The 15,396-nt window shown below is 43.5% G+C and overlaps 1 protein-coding gene across 1 annotated transcript in view; it reads left to right on the forward strand.

Moving 5' to 3' along the window:
- Positions 1–15,396, forward strand: part of cep104 (centrosomal protein 104) — a 258,478-nt gene that overhangs the window by 226,738 nt on the left and 16,344 nt on the right. The window contains exon 22 of the mRNA XM_067970659.1: positions 13,913–14,003. Coding sequence (XP_067826760.1) covers positions 13,913–14,003 — 91 coding nt within the window. The remainder of the gene's footprint in view (positions 1–13,912; positions 14,004–15,396) is intronic.

Genomic DNA, 15,396 nt, shown 5'->3' on the forward strand with positions numbered 1-15,396 from the left:
CTAACCAAGGTTCTGTATAAGTTCAACAATACTTCTCTACCTTTGAATTCTATTCCTCTCTGAATGAACCCCAGTGCTTTGTTTGCACTTTTTATGGATTTGTTAACCTGCATACCTACTTTTAGTGATTTGTGAATCTGTGCCTCAAGATTCCTTTGCTCCTCTACCCCATTTAGACGCTTATTTTCCAAGGAGTAGGTGGCCTTCTTATTCCTCTTACCAAAATGCACCACTTACACTTATCTATAGTGAAATTAATTTGCTATTTACACGCCCATTCTGCAAGTTTGTTAATGTCTTGTATTTTGTCGCAGTCTTCCTCTGTATTAGCTATACCCCCCAATTTGGTGTCATCTGCAAATTTTGATATATTTCCCCGATTCCCAAGTCCAAATCGTTTATGTAAATTTTGAACAACAGTGGTCCCCGCACTGATCCTTGTGGAACACCACTTCCCACCTTCCGCCAGTCTGAGTAACTACCTTTAACCCCTACTCTCTGTTTTCTGTTTTGTAGCCAGTTCAAAAGTATCGTCCTCTAAAAGCCCTAAACAAAAAAGATTGAGTTGCTGCTGCTTCCTCGTACTAATGTAGTAGTACGTAGTATTTATGATCAATACAAATTATATGGTCTTAATTCCACTCAACGAAACCACTTTAAATAAACTGCCCTGCCCTGGTCAATTTCAAAGTTCCTGAACTGATGCTGCCAAGTTTGTTAACATCTTTCAGAAATTAACACTTAATAAGGGGGTGATTCTAATACATTAACACTGTGCTGCAGGGCGAACGGCAGTGGACGGAGATAGACAGAAGGTGACCAAACAACTGCCCGAAATAGCCAGTCTGCTTAATACGGTTTAAGCAGACTTTGTAATTGACGCCAATGGTAATGACGTTGGCGGCATTTGCCCAATATAGGTGGCTGTCTGGGATAAACGGAGACGGTGTAAGTGGTGGGTACTGTATTAATTTTGCAGTGTCACTATGTCCATATCCTCTACTATTGTTCTTAAATCTGTGGTTAATGGACCCACCTCCCTCTTTACTACTCTCTTCTTGATGTAATTATAAAAAAAGAATTTTGCCATTACCCTCGATACCACCTGCAAGTTTTCTTTCATGCTCCATTTTGACTTTATTATTTTCTTGCTCTTCTTTAGTTGCTTTCTCCAATTCTCCTAGCCCTTATTAATATCACTATCTATGCCATTACATTAGCCTTTTGTTTAATATTGGTCCTAACCAATCTTGTAGACCATGATTGCATCACCCCACAGGTATCTCTTTTACCTCTAGTAATCCACCAATTGCCCTCTTCAATTGACTCCACTGTTGGTCTGTAAATTTGCCAACGAATAACTTCTCCCATACTAGATGCTCAAATTGTAACCAAGGGCCATCTTTTCCTTTCCAGACGTGGCAGTCACCCAAGCAGGGCTATCCCATAGGGATTTCAACTCAGTACCAATAAAAGCCTATGGCAACTTTAAGGTCATTATGTGCGCAAGTTCTGTTGGCTGTGGTTGATTCGCCTGAGGCTAGTAGCTGCTTCCCAGATTTGCAAATGAAGAGCAGAAGGAAAATGAGGGATGGAGTGGGGCCACTGAAAGTGGGATCGAATGAGGACATGACAACCGATGTTACACAGGCTGCAAAAGTGCTAAATAAGTTTTTTGCCTCAGTCTTTACCAAGGAGGAGACAGAACTTATTTGATCTGGAAAGGGAACTAAATGGTGTTGTAGAGGTAAATTGTAATGCTATTCACATTATTGCCAGCATGGTTGCCAAACAGTTGTGCATCCTTAAGGTAAATAAATCTCAGATATCAGATAAGATACATCCGAGGATCCTTAAGGAAGTAAGGGAGGAAATTGCAGGAACTCTAGCACAAATCTTCCAGAAATCACTCAATACTGGAGAAAGGTAGATATTACTCCTATTTTTTTTAAAAGGTAGCAAAAGTGATCTGGAAACTACAGACCAGTGAGTTTGACCTCCATTGTGGGTAAAGTTATGGAAATCCTTAATAAATATACGATTATGGAGCATCTGGATAGAAATAAAATCATAAAAGATAGCCGATATGGGATCATGGAGAGGTCTTGTCAAGCTAACTTACTGGTTGCTAACTCGAGGGTGTGACAAAGGAGCTTGATTGGGTATGGCTTTGGATGTGGTGTGCTTGAATTTCAGTAAGGCCTTTGATACAGTTCCTTTGGAAAGGCTGGTACTGAAAATAAAGAAAGCAGGAATCAGTGGAAATATTTTAAAATGGATACATAATTGGTTGACCGATGGAACCCAGAGGGTAGTGGTGCAGGGATTGTCATCATCCTGGGAGAATGTTATCAGTGGGGGTCTGTTTTAGGACCTCTTTTGTTTAATATCTTTCTAAATGATCTAGGGCTAGGAGTCACAAGCATTGTGACTAAATTTACAGATGATACAAAGCTAATGAAGGTGGTAGACTCCAAAGCGGAACAGGATAAGCTAAAGGAGGATGTGAATGTATTTGGGAATTGAGCAGGCAGGTGAAATTCAATGTAGAGAAATGCAAAGTGCTTCACATGGGGACTAAAAATCCAGAAAGGGACTATTGCTTAAATGGGAAGAAAGTAATGTGCCTGGAAAATGAGAGAGCAAATCAGTTGTTGTGATGTATTAAAGGGTCAATATTGAACCAAAATAGTGAGGTAATCCTGCCACTTTATAAATCATTAGTGCGACCACACTTAGAATACTGTGTACAGTTCTGATCGCCACAGTACAAAAAGGATATTGCAGCTATTGAAAGAATACAAAAGAGAGCAACTAGAATGATTGAGGGTTGATTGAGGGATTGGATTGTGAAGAGCGATTATATAATTTGGGCATGTTCTCATTGGAAAAGTGAATGTTCAGAGGTGATATATGTTTTTAGGATTCTAAAGGGACTAGATAATGTAGACCCTGACAAGCTGTTTCACCTTGTCCAGAACAGCAGAGCCAGAGGACACTCTTGAAGTGGAATAAATTCAAAACTAATTTGCGGAAACATTATTTCAGTGAGCGAGAGGTAAATCTATGGAACTCCTTGGGGAGTCAGTGGAAACAAATTGTATTGATTCATTCAAATGCAAATTAGATGGATTTCTTTCTGAAAATAATATATTGTGACACAGTATATGAGTAATTTGAGACATGACGTATGGTATGTGTAGCATGCTTAGGAGGAACAGGTGACCCTGGATCTATAGTTCCCAAAGCTTTCCACCACTGCAGGTTTCCTCGCCTCATGTCTGGGTCTATTGATAGAGGTTGATTGTTATGATTAGTCAACAATTCCATTATCGATGTACCGTGCAACTACCAGAGTGGTTGATGGCAAACTAGACGGATCTTGGTCTTTGTTCATCCAGCAGTTCCTATGTTCCTAAGGAGAAGCAGCAGAGGTGCTGAGTTAACAAGTTTTCAACCTAGGTATGATAAGTAAAATAATACTTGCCCTTATATAGCATCCTGTTACGTCAAAACCCTTCAAAGGAGTGGTTTGCTTTTGAAATGCCTGGTTATGTATGTGCATGACTTGACGCATACAGCGGAGGTCAGTTTTATTGATCACCACTTACATTGGGGGTGATTCAGCTAAATGGATCAAATCTTATTTTCCAGAGCCCCATTTGTTTTTTGCTCTTTCATTATAATCAGCATGCATCCAGTTGTGGAAATCCGATTAGAAGTGATTTTCTTCAATTAATTTAAAGCTCACAGGAATGCCAATTAGATTAAAACCGATTAGAACTGGATTGACCGGGGTTGGCAGTACAATCATCTAATTTGTGTGTCGAGTTTTTTCCTTCCTGGCACGCTTTGTACAATGGTCCTTGCTGAATTAAAATGCTCTCTGCTACACTTGTGAAGATTTTGCAGGGACAATCCTCATTGTTAATTGTATCCATATGATTTATAGCAATTAGTGTTAATTGTATTCAGGTGGAGTGTATCAATTGGGAACTGTCGTATCCATTTATGAGAGCTGATCTAGGGTGTGGGCTGTGTGTTGTGTGGCGCTCTGAATAAAGGGTTGGAAGCAACTGAAGACTAAGCTCTAGAATTCTATCCTTTGCCACCGGGCTATCCGATTTATTACACTAATAACTAGCAAAAGTGATTTGGCATTAAAACTTTTGTAATCCCATCCATCCGCACTGTCAGATCTGATTACGAATAACTAGCTGACCAATGAGAATTCAAATAAGTAAATGCAGACATGCTGGTAAAGATTGAGATCAATTGGAATCACACAAGCTTTCAAGAAACATAACTTTCACTGTCTTCACAGCAAAATGATTTAAGGCATCAATTCTGTTGACAGTGACTGCACTGGATGTTACTAGGCATGTTAACCTACTAGATGCATTACACGTGATTGTTACTGCTCAGGGTGCAGTCTCACAGACATGCATTTTCCATGTGTTTTCATACATGTGAGGTTACTATTCAGAATGACCAACCGATTGATGAAAGCTAGTTCCACACCACCAGTGGATTATAACCCTCAGCAACAGGAATGATACTGAAAAGGATTTGAGTTGGTGAACCTATGACATGCTGAGATTTGCAGCGAGCTCTTGGGTGTAGACAGTATAAGTGAAATGAGAGCAGAAAGCCAGAGCACTGAAAGCAATGATGAGACTGAGGGAAGCGAAGGGGACACGATTGTTATGCCAACACAGCAAGTAATGGAGAAATGCCCTGGACCATAGCTTGGAAATGGGGATGAGCTGATTCATGATGCTGACTTGATCTCCATTCTCTGGACGAAACTAAAGAATAGAAGAAAATTATAGACTTTATCTGCATTGCCATCACTTTAGACATTTTACACTAATATTTTTGCCTCACATCTAATGTAAACATGTATCTATTGTTTGTAGCCCTATACTGCATAAACTCTGCATTGATCAAATCTTTTCCACTTGATGCAATTGTCAACTTGTGAAATGATGGAATAGATGGCTGTTCAAATCAATTGTTATAATAGAATTCCATGGTATCATAAAATCACAGAACGTGCAACACATTAGGAGGCCACTCTGCCAATGAGGCATGTGTCGATGCTAGCTCTTTAACTGTAGCTATCTACTCCAATCCCATTTCCCTGCCCTTTATCTCATTCTTTTATATTCTTTTTCAAACACTTCAATTCCCTCTTATATTATGTCACAGTCTCGCCTCAGTGGCTCTTGGACTGCCAGAAAGATTATTTGGGTATACCTGTTCCAAGTTCCATTCAGGCATCTTAGGCCAGACAGACTCTCGATAGTTCCCCCAGACCACATAGAGTCAGTGTTTATCAAAGTGCAATGTCGGGATAGCCTCCCATTCAGGCCATCGCCCCATTACCTCCAGCAACAGAGTGCACACAGTTGAACACACTAGTTGCAAAGTACCCTTCAGGCACACATGACCTTCCAACAAGCACCTTAGGTGAAATCTGTTTTAACATTTTTCTGATGATGTAACTGCTTACTAGATTATCTAAATTGCCTTTAGTCTGATGTCGTCTTTTAATATAATAATTTCTCAATTGACTAAAGCAGGAATCTTCATGATCTAGATTTTCTTTTTATGCATTATAAGCTTCAGTGTCAATAATGGCTACAAATTTTCCTTTATTGCACATTAAGGAAGTAAGAGTCACCTCATTGGTTTGTTGTAATAGCTACCCGAGTGTATAGGAATTAGTCTATCCATGTCCAGAGTGCAGCTTCTATATCTATTTGAAGTATGACTGCACTATTTCATTAGGGGGAGGAAAATTAAAACATTCCTTATACTTCTAAAAGATTTCAACATTAAGATACAATCCAGAATTGTGTTCTAGCCATACTGCTGCCTTATGATACAGTCAGTATTGAGCCTTTCATGTACATGTAAATACTGGACTTAGCACCCAGAATTGGGCATAGTGCCAATGCCAGAGCTCAGCAATAGGTAGCTGGAAAGGAACCTGCTGGAGGGTCTCTTCCAGTGGGGAGGCCCAGCATAATGGGTCTCCAAGCTGCTTTCTAATGTGAACCAACATGAAAACATCTCTCGATACGTTTACACTCTTAATGGCTGAGGTACTAAATGAGTACTTGCATCTGCTTCACAAAAGAAGAGGAAGCTGCCGATGTTACAGTAAAGGAGTATGGGGTCGAGAAATTGGGTAAGATAGATAAAGAGGGGGTACGTGAAAGGTTGGCAACGCTCAAAATAGAAATGTCACCCGGCGTGAATGGGATGCATCCTAGGTTGCTGAGGGAAATAAGGGTGGAAATAGCGGTGACTCTGGCCACAGTCTTTCAATCCTTGGATATGGGAGTGGTGCCAGAGGACTGGAGGGTTGCAAATGTTACACCCCTGTTCAAAAAAGGGGAGAGGGATAAACCTGTCAGCCTAACTTTGGTGGTGGGGAAACTTCTAGAGACCAGGGGCGTCATTTTAGCACCCGCTATCGGGTGCGTTCCTGGCGGGGGGGGGCTCCGAAAATTGGAGAATCCCGGCGCGGTACTGGAGCCCGCCCCGAACCCGCGCACTTCCGGGTTCCCCGCTGACACGCCGGCGTGCGCGCGCAGCCCCCGCTGGTGGGAATCCCGCAGGCAATTAAAGCCAGCGGGGTTCCACTTGAAGGTATTTATTGAGGTATTTCAGGTCATTAACTGACCTGATTAAAGGATTATGTGGGATTTTAGAGCAAACTGGGACTGTTTCCCACACTGGGGGAAACACTCCCAGGTCAAATGGACGTGTTGCAGCTGTCAGCCTGTGGCAGCTGCAAAGGTCCATTTGACAGGTCGGGGGGGGGGGGGGAGACCCTCACCCATTGCAGGAGGCCACTCTGTCACTTGGGACAAAGTTTGGCCTCCACCACCCTCCTCCTGACAGTCAAAGTCACCAACCTGCACACTTACCCCGGGGTCCAGAGACATGTACCTACCTTGCGGACCCCCTCAGATGTACATCTTGCAAATGGGGGCCGCCATAGCTGCAGTCATGATCTCCTCGGAGGGCGAACAGCATCACCAGCCTCGCCATCCACGCCGTCCACCTCTGACACGTGGAGCTCCACAACAGAGTGCTGTGACACATCCACCTGCACAGCAGGAGGGAGGGCTACCACAGAGAGAGATGCGTCGCAGAGGGCACTACCCTTGCCACAGGGTCCACAGACCGAGGCTCAGCTTCCTGGACCTCTCTGAGCTGCAGTCATGATCTCCTCGGAGGGCGAACAGCATCACCAGCCTCGCCATCCACGCCGTCCACCTCTGACACGTGGAGCTCCACGTGGATGTGTCACACGGAGGCTCAGAGTCACTCGACATGTAGTCGTGGACATCTGCAGCCTCTTTCATGCCGAGCTGCTCCTGGCTGGTCCGAGCACCATCTTCTTACCTGTCGCTGTCAAAGTTACCACTGCCCTCAACAACTTCTCCTCTGCATCTTTCCAGGGTGCAACCGGGGACATCGCCGACGTCTCTCAGTCGTCTGCGCAAAAGAGTCCTGCAAATACACCTACACCCACTCTGCAGTGACACAATGGGTGGCATCAGTTGTGGGTCCTCATAGTGATCCTCAGGAGAGGGCATTATTGCACAAACCAGACAGGATTCGCGAAGACATGGCAGTAGTGGTGCCAATATAATATGTAATGTGAGTTGGTCAGAAATTCAATATAAGTAATACCCATGACAAACCCTCAGACACCCTTGTGCATCCCCTTCATGCTCACGACACGTTTGCCTTACGCTGCCTACTGCACATATGTGATGCATGCCCTGTGGCTGCAGCACAGGTAGTGGCAGGTTGAGTGAGGCTGACCGTGAAAGATGCACGAGAGGGTGAGTATGAGAGAGAGCCATGAGATTGTATGAGGATTGGGTTGAGTGGTAGTGGCGGGATGAGTACTGGCGAGGTGAGTAGGTGCAGGTAAGATGAGGATGAGGTTTGAGTGGGTATGAGGGGTGATGTGATAGAGTAGTGTTGGCAGTGCAGAAGGAGATGTGGGGTGGGGGCAGTGATGTGGCAGACGGGAGTGTAGGGGAAAGACTACGTGTACTCGCTTTGGCTGACCTACTGAGGTCATTGGAGCGCCTCCTGCACTGTATGCAGGTGGGCGATATGTTGGTTGCGCTGGTGACCTCCTCTGCCACCTCGAGCCAGGCCTTCCTGGTGGCAGAGGCAGGCCACTTCCTCCCGCCCGCCGGGAGGAAGATCTCTGTCCTCCCCCTCCTCCTCACCCCATGTACTGATACCTGGAGTGAGGCATCATTAAACTGGGAGCAGCCTTCCCCCTGGGCTGCTCCATGCTGTAATTTTTGCTATTTGTTGCAGCATCTGTCAGTGGAGGACTGCCCCTTTAAATAGAGCTCCTCCAGCTGACAGACCTTACTGCGCATGCGCAGCCCGCCCGACACGCAGATCAGCAGTGGGGAACCCGGAGGAGCAGGTAAGTGGATTCAATTAGTGGATTGGATCCTACAATCGCGTGGGAAACTGACTAATTTCACTGGGCGCGTTACCCACGCGCCCGCTAGCCCCCCTGCCGAGAACCCGCAGCCCTGGTAACATCGGGCCCAATAATCCAAAACAAAATTGTCCCTTGGGGAAACATAAGTTAATAAATGACAGTCAGCATGATTTGTTAACAGCAAATCGTGTCTGAGAAACTTGACTGAATTCTTTGAGAGGGTTGATGAGGGTAGTATGGTTCTGCATGTGATCTTTCAAAATGCGTTTGATAGAGTGCCACATAATAGACTTGATAGCAAAATTGAAGCCCATGGGATTAAAGGGGCAGTGGCAGTGTGGATTAAAAAAAATTGGCTGAGATAGAAAGCAGAGAGTAGTTGTGAACGGTTGTTTTTCACACTGCAGGGAATTATACAGTGGTGTTCCCGAGGGGTCGGTATTAGGGCCACTGCTCTTTTTGATATATATTAATGATCTGGGTATAAAGGGCATAATTTCATAGTTTGCATGTGATACAAAGCTTGGAAATGTAGTAAACAGTGAGGAGGATAGTAGCAGACTTCAGGAGGACATAGACAGATTGGTGAAATGGGTAAATACATAGCAAATGAAAATTAATGCAAAGAAGTGAGAAGCGATGCATTTTGGATGAAGAATGTACATAACGTACAGGGTGGATAAAGAGGAACCAGTGGACGTAGTGTATTTAGACTTCCAGAAGGCATTCGACAAGGTGCCACATAAAAGATTATTGCTCAAGATAAAGAATCACTGGATTGGGGGTAATATTCTGGCATGGGTGGAGGATTGGTTATCTAACAGGAAGCAGAGAGTTGGGATAAATGGTTCATTCTCAGACTGGCAACCAGTAGCCAGTGGTGTTCCGCAGGGGTCGGTGCTGGGTCCCCAACTCTTTACAATCTATATTAACGATTTGGAGGAGGGGACCGAGTGTAACATATCAAAGTTTGCAGATGATACAAAGATGGGAGGGAAAGTGGAGAGTGAAGAGGACATAAAAAACCTACAAGGGGATATAGACAGGCTGGGTGAGTGGGCGGAGATTTGGCAGATGCAATACAATATTGGAAAATGTGAGGTTATGCACTTTGGCAGGAAAAATCAGAGAGCAAGTTATTATCTTAATGGCGAGAAACTGGAAAGTACTGCAGTACAAAGGGATCTGGGGGGTCCTAGTGCAAGAAAATCAAAAGGTTAGTTTGCAGGTGCAGCAGGTGATCAAGAAGGCCAACGGAATGTTGGCTTTTATTGCTATGGGGATAGAATATAAAAACAGGGAGGTATTGCTGCAGTTATATAAGGTATTGGTGAGACCGCACCTGGAATACTGCATACAGTTTTGGTGTCCATACTTAAGAAAAGACATACTTGCTCTCGAGGCAGTACAAAGAAGGTTCACTCGGTTAATCCCGGGGATGAGGGGGCGGACATATGAGGAGAGGTTGAGTAGATTGGGACTCTACTCATTGGAGTTCAGAAGAATGAGAGGCGATCTTATTGAAACATATAAGATTGTGAAGGGGCTTGATCGGGTGGATGCGGTAAGGATGTTCCCAAGGATGGGTGAAACTAGAACTAGGGGGCATAATCTTAGAATAAGGGGCTGCTCTTTCAAAACTGAGATGAGGAGAAACTTCTCCACTCAGAGGGTAGTAGGTCTGTGGAATTTGCTGCCCCAGGAAGCTGTGGAAGCTACATCATTAAATAAATTTAAAACAGAAATCGACAGTTTCCTAGAAGTAAAGGGAATTAGGGGTTACGGGGAGCGGGCAGGAAATTGGACATGAATTTAGATTTGAGGTTAGGATCAGATCAGCCATGATCTTATTGAATGGCGGAGCAGGCTCGAGGGGCCGATTGGCCTACTCCTGCTCCTATTTCTTATGTTCTTAGGAGAGGCAATATAAACTAAATGGTACAATTTTAAAGGGGTGTAGGAACAGAGACCTGGGGGTTCATTTGCACAAATCTTTGAAGGTGGCAAGACAGATGATAAGGCTGTTTTTAAAAAAAATGGGATTCTTGGCTTTATAAATAGAGGCATCGAGTACAAAAGCAAGGAAGTGATGCTAAACCTTTATAAATCACTGGTTAGGCCTCCGCTGGAGTATTGTGACCAATTCTGGGCTCCACACTTTAGGAAGAATGTCAAAGCCTTGGAAAGGATTCAGAGGAGATTTACTAGAATGATATCAGGGATTAGGGACTTCAGTTATGTGGAGAGACTGGAGAAACTGGGATTGTTCTCCTTAAAGTAGAATAGGTTAAGAGGAGATTTAAAAGTTGTTGAAGTATGAGGGGTTTTGATAGAATAAATAAGGAGAAACTGGTTTCACTGGCAGGAGGGGCAGTTACTAGAGGACACAGATTTAAGGTAATTGGCAAAAGAACCAGAGAGGAAATGAAAATTTTTATTAGGCAGCGAGTTGTTATGATCTGGAATTTATTGCCTGAAAGGGTGTTGGAAGCAGATTGAATATTTGCAGGATTATGGGGAAAGAGCTGGAGAGTGGGACAAGTTGGATAACTCTTTCAAAGAGCCAGCACAGGCACTATGGGCTGAATGACCTCCTTCTGTGCTGTATGATTCTATGAATTGTAGTGCCAGTGCAAAAGGTGTCACTTTGTGCTCATGCTACCGTTATAGTATTAATGCAGCCTGAAAGAAGGCATCTACTCAGGTTGCTCCAGAGGCTTTAATCCTAGACTTGTGACCTTTTCTTCTGGGCTTTATGGAGGAAGTACTTTTCATTACAAGTTTCTTTCCTGCTATCCCCCTTGCCCTTCACCCCAGCCTCAGAGAGTTAGTGCACCGTTGTGAATTCCTAGCTCTCGCACAATGAGTTTGACAATCTGTGGTAGCATGGTTCTCACATTTGGAAGTGGGTTTATATTACCTTCCCTCCCACCCCCACCCCCCAAATTTATGAAATTTTGGACTCTTAAGGTGCAGAGAGGAACCTTCTGTGGTTTCTTTGCCCTAGATACTTTTGGTTTCTGTGTCTCAGTTCTGTATTTTTATTCACCCAGATATCTAAGTAAATTTGTAGTTTGTCAGGGAACAAAGTGAGACCCACTTTCAGTTTATTTCAGCGACTGGTTTTCTTGTGGTGCCCTCGTGTGATCCCAGCGACTGGTTTTCTTGTGGTGCCCTCGTGTGATCCCAGCGACTGGTTTTCTTACGTGTCTTGGTGTGATCGTGCTTGTCTTCAGAGAGCAACAGAATAACACTGCACTGGACTTTGATTTGCGCTTTAACCGACAAGTAGTGGCAGAATCCCAAATAGATGTTTATAGTAGCTATTAAGTTTAACTACCTCGACTAAGTAGAAAATAAATTGTTTGCAAGTGCTGTGCTAAACTAGGACATAACTAATATTCTTAGTGGATCTTTTTCTCACCATCCACAGAAGCTGTCTGGCCTGTCTGTGTGTCTTCAAAGACTTCATATGGCGACTTTGATTTGACCAATACAAGTTGATAAATTCTTTCAAAAAGTGATGGGGGCCAAACAAATTTAAGTAACTGTCAATTCAAAAAGAGCTTCCAAACATTTATTTGAACCAATCCTGCAAGATGTTTTTATTTGAATTGAATGGCATGGCCCCTCCCATGGACAGTTCTAGCCAACAGCTGCAATCTCTTACATTTGGCTTTACCTTTAGTGCCTGGTCTTATTAATCCCCCCCACTACCCCATGCCCCCAACTTCAAATTGAACTCCCACATGTCTTCCATTGCTGAAGCTCCTTCCAAGAAGCTTGGTTTCCTATTTTGTACCAAATATTTTTTTCCTCTTAATAGTTCCCAATTTTTTTATATTTGGCACTTGTCCTTCCAAGCCTCTGAGAGTCCAGAACAATGGGACATAATCTTAAAATTAGAGCTGTGCTGTTCAGGGCTGATGTCAGGAAGCACTTCTTCACACAAAGGGTAGTGGAAATCAGGAAAACTCCCCCAAAAAGCAGTTGAGACTCGGTCAATTAAAAATTTCAAAAATTAGATTGATAGATTTTTTGTTAGGTAAGGGTATTAAGGGATATGGAACCAAGGCGGGTAAGTGGAGTTAAGATACAGATCAACCATGATTTAATTGAATGGTTCGAGGGCCTGAATGATCTATTCCTGTTCCTATGTTCCTAAATACGGCACCCATATCTGGGTAGCCTCTTCTAGTCTCTCTGGCTAGCACTTCTGGACAGAATACAAGACAGGCTTGTTGACTGATAAGTAATCCCTCTCTGATTCTGCTCTCCAACTTCTCTCTGTGTTGGAAGCTTTCTTGGTTTTCTATTTTATTGATGTTACTGTGGTCATTGCCACTTTTAACTTTTCCTTATTTGTTCATCTTAAGCTGCCAGGATACTGTCCTATGTGCTCCTCTTCCTCCCAACAGCCTCACTAGGTTAAAATCATGGTTTGCTGTATTGTCTTCTACTTCAACTCATTCTTTCTCAGGAGCTCAAAACTATTGAACTCCCTCAAACTCTCCTTCCAAGCCTGGCGCCCCCCAGACACAGCTTCCTAATTTGCCTTGTCTACTCTTTTATTCTTTTTAATCTTGTTGGTATCCTGCACTATGACCTTCACCTTGGTTTTCATTTAAAAATAGATAGGTCTGATAGTGTAAGCTCTGTTTCATAAAGATGGGTAATTGTGTTTGCCGGTTATTGGTTAAACAATATGGAAAACATTTACATCAACCTGACTGCTGCTCTCCAATGTTGTACCTGAAAGTACTTAATGAATATTATATGCTCTTCGGTTGCATATATGTTTTAAAAAATCAGTTGCTGGAAGATGTAAAGTCTGAAAGGTAATGTTGTTCATGTTTTTATGATGCCAAGAAAAAACACAGAACAACGACAGATATTATTAGAAAACAAAATCCAAAGCTTTGTGGAGATTGCACCAGTGACAAATGCTCTTTAAATAATTAATATTTACTAGACAGAAAAGAAGAAAAGACAAAACTGTGGCTGCCAGTGAAAATAACAGATTTGTGACTATTTTTGATTCAAGAGATTGGGAGAAAAAATTCTGAAAAAGAATTAACATTTCATAATGTTCCAATATATTGCAATCTAGTTAGCTTTATGTATACCTGTGAATATTTCAGTGTTACAATCTTAAGAGAAAAATATGCAGAATAAAATACTGTGGTGCTGTTTTAAGTCTCCACTCTATTAAAGATGTCGGGTCCCTGAATAAAGCCATGGCTTTGTACATTGAAAGGAAAAATGATGCTATCTGGCAGACACGCTGACCTGCTCGCCCTGTGTGGTTTGTGCAGGTTTCAGCGGAGGCCCTGTCTGCGTCTCTGCTCCACAAGGAGCTGCTCACTGGACAGATTGTAACTAACAGAGGCATCCTTGTTCTCCCAACCCTCCTAGGCCTGGAAAGTGCATCTCATGGGCAGAGACGGCTGTAAAATGAACCCCCGCAGGATGCAGGCATTACAGAGGACCCAGCAACTCCAACAAGGTAAAATATTTTATATAAATCAAAGCCACCTTAAGAGCCAGGTTTTAACCTTTTCGTTGATTTAAGCACATGTATTAGAACAAAATGTATTTGCTTACACAATCAAAAGGATTTGTATCATGACCTGGGAATTTCCTGGTATTGCTAAAGTAGGCATTCTGATTAGAATGTCTATTGCAAAAGTTGTACCAGTCTTTCAGCCTCGAATACAGTGAGTGACTAACAGAATTATGTAGCTATCTCCTGTATGCAGCTATGATTTATGATCATTTAGCAATTCCAGTGACTACACCTCCCCTTTAACACCCTACCTCTCTTATATGAAAAAAAATCTGTGTTGAAAACTGTGGTGCATTCATTCTGCTGCCAGTACCTCGGAGGCTCCGACCTGGCTGATGTGTTTGCAATCTTAAAAAATCTCAACAACCAAAAGCCTTTTTAACAACATCTTCAGTCTCGTAAACCTGAAATGGCTTTAGTGTGCTGCTTAGAGATGCATTGTGAACCATGCCTGTCACCACTTGTTGTTCTCATTCTTCTCGCTTCTCTCCTCCATGAGCTATTGCTGCTGTGCAGCTACTTTCAGCTGGGAGACCAGGTAGACGAGACGTCTCCAAAGTTTTGACAGCCACAGCAGATAAAAGTTCCCTATTAAAGTCCGGGCAGGTTAGGCGCAGGTTGACAAAAGATCGAGGCTAATCTTTTCAACCTTTTTCCCTTCCCACTCACTCCTCCCACTGCTGACACTGTGGATCTGCCAGCAGATCAACAATCGCCGCTCCTCTCCGCATCTCCCTCCAGATGACCATTCGCTTGCAAACAAAGTGCTTGCCATCAACGACCTTATTATAGACTATTGCATTGGCATCATGGCCTTGACAGAAACTTGGCTCATGGGTGATGGCACCTTCCCCCTCACTGAAGCCTCCCAGTCTGGCTGTACCTTCCACCACCTACCCCACCCAAACCACCTTGGCGACGGTGTGGCCCTGATCACCAAACTGTACCTTGGTCCTACCCTCTACTCCTCTGGCACCTTCTCCTCCTTTGAGCACCTCATCTTGTTCCACGCCTCACCTTTAAAATCCTTGTTCTCTACCGCCCAGTCAAGCCCCACGCCAAGTTTCTCACTGAGATATCTTCACCGCTCTCCTCCCTCAGCTTCTGCACTGAGCGACTTCTAATCTTCAGTGATTTCAACCTCCATCTCAACTCACTTTGCCCTCTCTCCTCTGAGTTCACTGCCCTCCTGTCCTCCCTTAATCGCTCCCTCCATATAAGCGCAGCCACCCCCTCGACCTTGTCATCTCACGTTGCCTGTCTGTTCCCATCTCCTCAACCACAGACAAGGCCATCTCTGATCATTTCCTTGCATCCCTCGCCACACACATCC

This window comes from Heptranchias perlo, chromosome 32 (assembly GCF_035084215.1).
Source record: "Heptranchias perlo isolate sHepPer1 chromosome 32, sHepPer1.hap1, whole genome shotgun sequence".
In the NCBI taxonomy this organism is placed as follows: Eukaryota; Metazoa; Chordata; class Chondrichthyes; order Hexanchiformes; family Hexanchidae; genus Heptranchias; species Heptranchias perlo.